This window comes from Lygodium microphyllum, chromosome 18 (genome assembly GCF_053477565.2).
Source record: "Lygodium microphyllum isolate KBCC chromosome 18, Lygodium_microphyllum_v1.1.10, whole genome shotgun sequence".
Lineage (NCBI taxonomy): Eukaryota > Viridiplantae > Streptophyta > Polypodiopsida > Schizaeales > Lygodiaceae > Lygodium > Lygodium microphyllum.
The window spans coordinates 15909141-15917070 of record NC_141152.1 but is presented as its reverse complement, the minus strand read 5'-3'; the positions used below and the strand labels follow the sequence as shown (position 1 = coordinate 15917070).

Here is a 7930-nt window from a genome sequence, read left to right as displayed (position 1 = left end):
GCATTAACCAGGCATTCTCGCTTTTACAAAAAAAAAAAAAGGACCGGACAAAGTGCCACGTGTAAGGTGCTGAATCTGCCAGCACGTCCTTATTATCCCTCTCTTACAAACCCCCGACCTTCTCGCTCATTACTACCATTCAAAATCAAGGAATATTTCATTTTAAATATTTGATCCCAAATCAAGGAAAAGAGAAGCACGTGATTTGAACTTCTTCGATCTTTCCTGCTCCATTCGCTCGTGTTTCTGGCCATGGATGCTGCCGTCTTCGAGTGAGACTGAGGCAGTCTGCCTAGTCATCTGATCTTCTCTCTGGGGTGGCAAATTTGGATGGCTGATAAGGATTAAATTCTTTGTCATGAAAGCTGTCGAGGTATTAGTCAAGTCTGATTGGAGAAGAAAAACCAATTATAACAGCTGAGAGAGAGAGAGAGAGAGAGAGAGAGAGAGAGAGAGAGAGAGAGAAGACTTGTAGGCAAGCAGCTGAGAGAGAGAGAGAGAAGAGGACGAGGAGGAGAAGAAATTGTAGGATAAGCAGTTGAGAGAGAGAGAGAGAGAGAGAGAGAGAGAGAGAGAGAGAGAGAGGGAGAGATGGAGTACTATCCAGGACCAGGCAGGAATCATCTGTTTGTGCCCGGCCCAGTCAATGTCCCAGAGCAGGTCCTCCGCGCCATGAACCGGAACAATGAGGACTATCGTTCCCCCGCCATGCCCAAGCTCTCCAAATCCGTCCTCGACGACGTCAAGCGCATCTTCAAGACCACCACCGCCACCTCCTTCATCATCCCCACCACAGGTGAGACATGCCTCTTACCAGAAGTTTTAGACGTATTCCCGCTATAATTCCTGCATTGTGGATTATGACAAAATTATGGGATTGAGGGAGCGTCCGCACCCCTAGCTAGGTGCTGCAGTCCCCCTGCCCCAAACTGCAGCTAGCTAGATGTGCGGTCCCTCCCTCACTGTAGCCCATGATGTTAAACAGTATGGGGCTTTGCCTTTTTCCCCACAAATTGGGAAAATGTTAGAAACTTCTCTTGTTTAAATCTCGAGCTCTTGAGAAAGGAATGATTGTTGTCTTCCAGAAACAGCATTAGTCATTTCGGTAAACTGTATATCCTACCAATGCACTAGTATCAACATAATGAGCTCTCCATTAGGGAGCCTTGCCACGCACCTGTGTTCGTCCACTCCTCACTGTAACAAGTTAGCTATGTGGTAGCTCCCTTGCAGAAGCCCCTGACCTTGCCAGAGCTTTTGGAGGTTGCAGGAATGGGGGATATATGGCAGCATTGCATGTATACTGGGCTGTGCTAGGGGGGTTCGTTCTAAGTAATTTTCCCATGTTCAAGGGAGCCGATTCAACATGCAATGGCTGGTTATTCTCAATGTTATGGGTCCCTTCAGTGAATCTTGAGGGGAAATGGGTTCCCCAGATATCTATTCATGATCACTCAAATTGGTTTGCCAGTAATGTATCTTGAGGACCATCATATTCTTACCTTAGTGTAGAGATGCAAAGATGGCTTCCCCAAAGATTGATAAATGAACAATCAAACAAGTTTGGCAGAAATGCTCAACACAATGTTGATACTGCACATGCATCTCATTTTGCAAGTATATTGATTTTTCTGTAGAACTCTAGCCATCCATAAACAGACTATTTAGTACCTTGAATTTGTGATGCAGGAACTGGTGCGTGGGAAAGTGCTCTGACTAACACTTTGTCACCGAGAGACAAGATCATATCGTTCCGCCTGGGGCAGTTCAGTCTACTTTGGATAGATCAGATGCAAAGGCTAAACTTTGATGTGGATGTTGTTGATGTTGAATGGGGAGCCGGTGTTGATCTTGAGCTGTTAAGACTGAAGCTTCAAGCAGACAAGTATCATGAAGTGAAAGCTATTTGTGTTGTTCATAATGAAACTGCAACTGGTGTCACCAATGACTTGGCCGGTATCCGTTCTGTTTTAGGTGAGTCTGGCTATTCTTGTGTTTTCCAAATTCGTTCAATTAGGGGCATATTGTGAGAAGGTTTCACAGGATCTGTTATAGTTGTGTGGATGCTGCCTTTTACCGGGGGTTCTTTTTCGATCTTCCCTTTTAAATGTGATCACGTTGTAAATCTGAAAGCTGTTAACCTTCAGATGATAAAGGTTTTGGATTATGGTTTTGAATGATCCAAGTTGTCATCCTAAATCATGGAACTGAGTGATATATGTGCCAAATTCGGAAGCACCTTGGCGCTAAAGAACTCTTGCGAATGGGCATGATCCTGGATTAGCCAGTCATACAAGAAGTTTGGGACATTCTTCTTTCTGTATGAATGAAGACCTTGGAAATGTTCGATGCTCTTTATGCAAATTCTCATTTTGGCAAAGACATTTGGTGGATTTTAGCTGGATAATGCTTATCAGTATGCAGCCCTCTCTTTGTCTGTTGGCCTATTTGTTTATGCCTAAGAGGTAAAGTCAGTCAATTAAATACCTCAAATGATATGTACTCTCAATAGTGATGGCAAAGTGCAGACTCATGTCAGCACCCAGCTCTCTTCCTTGTGGATGGCGTGTCTTCAATCGGAGCCCTCGATTTTCGAATGGACGAATGGGGCATTGATGTAGCACTGACGGGATCTCAGAAGGCTTTATCTTTGCCGACAGGACTAGGAATAGTCTGTGCAAGCCCCAAAGCCCTGGAGGTCTCCAAAACTGCCAAGTCATTGCGAGTTTTCTTTGACTGGAATGATTATTTGAGGTTCTATAAGATGGAAACATATTGGCCTTACACTCCATCATCTCAACTCCTTTATGGGCTAAGAGCTGCTTTGGATCTTATTTTTGATGAGGGTCTGGACAATGTGATTGCAAGGCACCACCGTTATGGTCATGCCACCAGGTGACTGCAAAAGATGGAATGAAGTTCATATATGTGAGTTAATCAAACCTGGTCGAGGCATTTTCAAGCTTTTCTGTGTAACGCTGCAGGCTTGCAGTGGAGGCATGGGGTCTGAAGAACTGCACTCAGAAACCTGAATGGTACAGCGACACGGTCACGGCGGTGGTAGTTCCGCCACACATCGACAGCACCCAAATTGTCAGGCAAGCTTGGAAGAAGTACAATTTGAGCTTAGGCCTGGGACTAAACAAGGTGGCTGGAAAAGTGTTCCGAATCGGCCATCTTGGCCACCTCAACGAGGTAGACATTGATACTGCCCATTATTATCAATAAAGTCAATTGAAGAAAAATGTGGCTGCATAAGTAGCTACTAATCTTATTCAATAAGTAGCTGTCATCGGAAGAGGGCTTCTTGTCTATTGTTGCACATGCCATGGCACATTCTTATTAATGACTCGCTGAACAGCTAGCTTATGGTTATGCAGACTGTCAGATTTTGCAAGTCCTGTTTGTCTTTCTTAGGTCAATATGAGAAAATAAGATTTTAGAGAGGGGCATTGGTAGGATAAGGATGTAAAATTTTGAGGAACTCTCAAATCAGACACGCGAGTTGAACATTAAGAAGGATTGTATCTGTCTTCTCATTTGCAGCTGCAACTGCTGGGCGCCCTGGCGGGAGTCGAGATGGTATTGAAAGGTGTGGGCTACCCTGTCCAGCTGGGCAGTGGGGTTGCTGCAGCTTCAGCCTATCTGATGGCCTCCACTCCATTAATCAAATCAAGGATTTGAACGCCATTGCTCTCACTGACCATGGTTCTGAAACTAATACTTTTGACCCTTTTAACCAGTCTTGACTGTGTTTAAGGTTCACCCAGTTGTGCGATTACCCAATTGCTCTCTGGACTGTGGACCCTGTGACTATATAATTACCAAATTGTGCGATTACCCAATTGCTCTCTGGACTGTGGACCCTGTGACTGTATATATATTGTGCCCGTTTGGTGCACACATCAAATCACTGCTTTTGTGTTACTCCCTCCGGATAGCTCTTGCATGCGTGCTACAGGCAGGGCCTCATTGCAGAGTTCAGAAATGTTTCCTGCTTTAAAAATTGTCCAATATTGCACCTTCAGTTGTCTAGGACACCCAATCCACACAGAACATGGCAGTGAATTCCCAGTGGACTGCCTTTAATGTTTTTGCCATTGTGTATGGTGACAATGGTATAAGATTGATGTCTTTGTAATTATGCAATTTTCAATTATTATTACCGAAGAAGCAAACATTTTCAACTCGCAGAAGAGGGGAAAATACCAAAACGCCTTCTTCCTCTTTAGCAGCAATTTAAGTACTTTCAAATACTTGCCCATATCACCAAAACACCTTCCTCTTTACCAGCAATTTTTAAGTACCTTCAAATATTTGGCCACACAACAAAGGTTGAACCTTTCGACAACCCCATAGAGGGGGTATCCCGGGTGGAATATGCTTTCTTTCCCTTCCCATATAAGCAAACACATTGGAGAATATCTTTTGAAGATTGAATCATACACTTGGCCATCTGGTCATTAAAATTGCACATTACGTTGGACCCATTTTGATCTATGGCTTTTCACACTTTCCCCATGTCTGTCAGCCTCGCTCACATCTTTGGGAAGTTGTTGAGCCACAACTTCCCCAACGCACTAGACATCTATGTCCTCAATGGTCTTGCTTGAAAAAAATCTAGACATACTGTTCCTCCTTTTAATTTTGGAAAATCACATTTAGATATTGGTTTTGATAGTGTGAAAAAATCGAATGTCAAGGCATGTTAGTGTTAATTTTCATCCTACCTTAATTTTTCACGAGAGCCTCTAAATCCTTAAAATAAAGGTATGTCCACCTTTAAAATATTTGCCATCTTCAGAATGGTCAAAGGCTTTCTCCTTCATGGAAAATAGTGGCTCTTCTCTCTCTAAGATCAAGTCATCGTAGTTGGCACTAGTGCCGGCTTTAGTTTGGTGCCTTATTTGAAGCAACATTATTATTGTTAGTTAACACAGTTCATCTCTTGATGCATACCTTACATGGCAATATGATTCATGGCTAGCTAAATCTCTATAAAACAAATCATAAGAAACTCCAAAACCATTGTGAAGTATTTGTATTATTAAAACTTCATGTATTACACTTCCAAACAAATAGCTAGATATAACTAATATGCAAGCTTCTATACGAGTATACATATTATCAATAAAGCCTTATTTTTGAAGCAAAGTAAAGGCAATGTAACATACACTTTGATTGCATTTTCATATTTAGAAGAAAGTGTTGCATTTCCTCAAAGAACTATCCAAAGGTCTCAATTATCCAAGTTTTAATAACAAGTTATCCTTTGAGATGTGATGTGCAAAATCCAATATTTTCTGCCCAAAATGATATGGTCTATGTACGAGTTTAAAAATTAAAAAGCAATCCAACTTTTATACCATATTTTGTTGAAATTAAAAAAACATATATCTCTAATAGTGCTATATGTCAATTTGTAATTCATTGTGAAAAGTACAAAGTATATTCTTGTTTAGCATTGCATGATGTTAAAGATGATGTGGGTAATATACATCATTGATTCAAAATCATGAGTTTGAATTTTATTTGGTGGGTGTATGTAATATACAATGCATTCTACTAATCTCAAGTGCTTGCATGTATGGATGGGTGCATACATGCAATAAGTATATTTTTATTTGGTGTATTCTTATTTGGTGCACATACTTGCGCATGTGTGGGCCTATATATGTATGCATTTTTCAAAGCAACACTAATCTAGCCTATGGCTTATAATTTTGTTATATTTAACATATATAACTTCATGGTTAGGGCTAGGTGTGGGACATATTTATCAACATATAACATCATATTGGGGAATATGGGAATTTTCCATAAGTTTGGGACATGTGGTCAAATCTTTAGATTTGTCATAACTTGAACACTATAACTCCAAATCCTAGTGCTCTATAGCTCAATAGATTCCATTTTTCAAGCGCTTTCCAATGATAGGCCATATCATATGGTTTAGAGAAACTTATATGCATGTTATCTAGGTGTCACCTTTTTAATATTCAAAAAATGAAAATTGGGACATTCCCTAAACTCACTAATATTGTGTTATATAAAATATGATTAATATACTATATGATGACATAGAGGCATATTTATAATACAATAATAATAATAATAATAAGTATTCTATATAATATATTAACATATCACATAAAAAATATATTATATTAATATACTATATAATACTAATACATTATATATACGTGTATAAATATAATATATATTATATTATGTTTACTTTGTATAAAAGAACATGAAGGCAAGAGTTCAATTTTTTAACAAAGGTGCTCTTGTCAGAGAGAGAACTAGGGAGAGAGAAAGAGGAGAGAGAAAGACTGCAGAGGAGAGAGAAAGACTGTAGGAAGAGAGAGAATAAGAGTGACGAGGAGAGAGAAAGATTAGATTTAGAGAGAGAAAGACAGGAAAGATGAAGAAGCCATGGAAGCTATGAGCAAGAAGGGAGAGAAAGATTGTAAATGTATTGATTTGTCAAAAAGATATGAAAATTTACAACTTCTCTCCTTATATATCAATGCCTATGTGACATGGCATATTATCAACATTCTAACTATTCCCAACTTCTTACAATCCATCCCTTCCCAAAAGTTTTTGTCCTAAAAACCAAACCTAGAAAGAGCTAAAGAAGAGATGGATAGAACAAAGCACTACTCTGTTTTATAGCTTTACAAATGGAAAATGAATGAAGAATGACCATTACAAGGGTTGAATTTGAAGAACGAAAAGAAGACCCAACTATATACATATCTTTAAGTATTCCAGAAGCAAATGGAGCCATAGAATCTTCAACAAGTAGTTTCAGAAGAAAGTAGACAGCTTGCTGAATTAACAGTCCCTACTGGACCAAATTTGCCATAACTTTTGATAGAAGTGTCCAAATAAGATGTACCACATATCAAAATGAAGCTCTTGAAGAGTACTTTAAGCTCATGTAGATAGCTTAATTCTGAAAATGAGGTACGATAAAAACTGTTCTAAAACAGCGTGCTGTCCTGAATCAGTCTGCATCAATACTAGCTCCATAAGCAATAGGCTTCAACCACCAATGTATCCCTCAAGTATGGATACTCATCCAATATTGAATCAGGTCTCCAAGAAGTCTCTTCAGAGGATAAACCTCTCCATTTTATCAAATATTCTACAATAGAACGTGATCGAAGCTTCTTTTCGCGCTGACCTATAACAGCCTCTGGGATGTACTGAACAAGACCATCTTCATCAATAGGTGGCAGCTCATCAGCTATATCCACTGGATCACCATAATAGGCCTTGAGCTGACTAACATGGAAGACGTTATGAATCTTTGTAGAAGAGGGAAGCTCTAGTCTGTATGCCAAATCTCCAATCCACTTAAGGATCCTGTAAGGGCCATAAAATCTGTGGGCAAGCTTATCACTGGATCCATCTTTCAATGTAGAGTACTTAGATTTGGGCACCTTCAACAAAACCAGCTCTTGTTCTTGAAACTCTAAAGGCCTTATCTTCTCATCAGCATACATCTTCATTTGATCTTGAGCCTTCCTTAGGTTCACCTTGCATTGCTGAAGAAGGGTCTGCATTCTTTCCAACTCTTCCTTCCCATGAGGATTGATCTTTTCATTAAAAATGACTGTGGGTAAGGGCACCTTGTAACCATACAAAGCCTCAAAGGGTGAAACTCCTATGCTCGCATGAGTGGAATTGTTATAAGCAAACTTAGCCAAGTGTAGCCAAGAATCCCATGAGGTTTGGACATCATAACAAAAATGGCGAAGATAAGTCTCCAACCATTTATTAACTCTCTCTGTCTGTCCATCAATTTGGGGATGATAAGCCGTAGATGGAGCCAACTTAGTACCCATAGATGTAAATACCGCTTGCCAGAAGTTACTCATAAACTTTGAGTCCCTATCATGGACAATCACATGCGGTA

The 7930-nt window shown here is 39.9% G+C and overlaps 1 protein-coding gene across 1 annotated transcript; it reads left to right on the top strand.

The window, feature by feature from the left end:
• Window positions 1-223: 223 nt before the first annotated feature.
• Window positions 224-4214, top strand: LOC148020623 (serine--glyoxylate aminotransferase-like). Its single transcript, XM_087698417.1, has 5 exons — window positions 224-796; window positions 1690-1974; window positions 2529-2895; window positions 2985-3195; window positions 3547-4214. The coding sequence occupies exons 1-5, from the start codon at window positions 592-594 to the stop codon at window positions 3682-3684; spliced, it is 1206 nt and encodes a 401-aa protein (XP_087554543.1). The 5' UTR covers window positions 224-591; the 3' UTR covers window positions 3685-4214.
• Window positions 4215-7930: the final 3716 nt, after the last annotated feature.

Excerpts from the sequence above, each read along its gene's own strand:
- LOC148020623 (XM_087698417.1), top strand. The coding sequence starts at position 592 with ATGGAGTACTATCCAGGACCAGGCAGGAATCATCTGTTTGTGCCCGGC. Across the intron at positions 797-1,689 it reads CTTCATCATCCCCACCACAG|GAACTGGTGCGTGGGAAAGT; the intron begins GTGAGACATGCC and ends TTTGTGATGCAG. Across the intron at positions 3,196-3,546 it reads ATCTTGGCCACCTCAACGAG|CTGCAACTGCTGGGCGCCCT; the intron begins GTAGACATTGAT and ends TCTCATTTGCAG.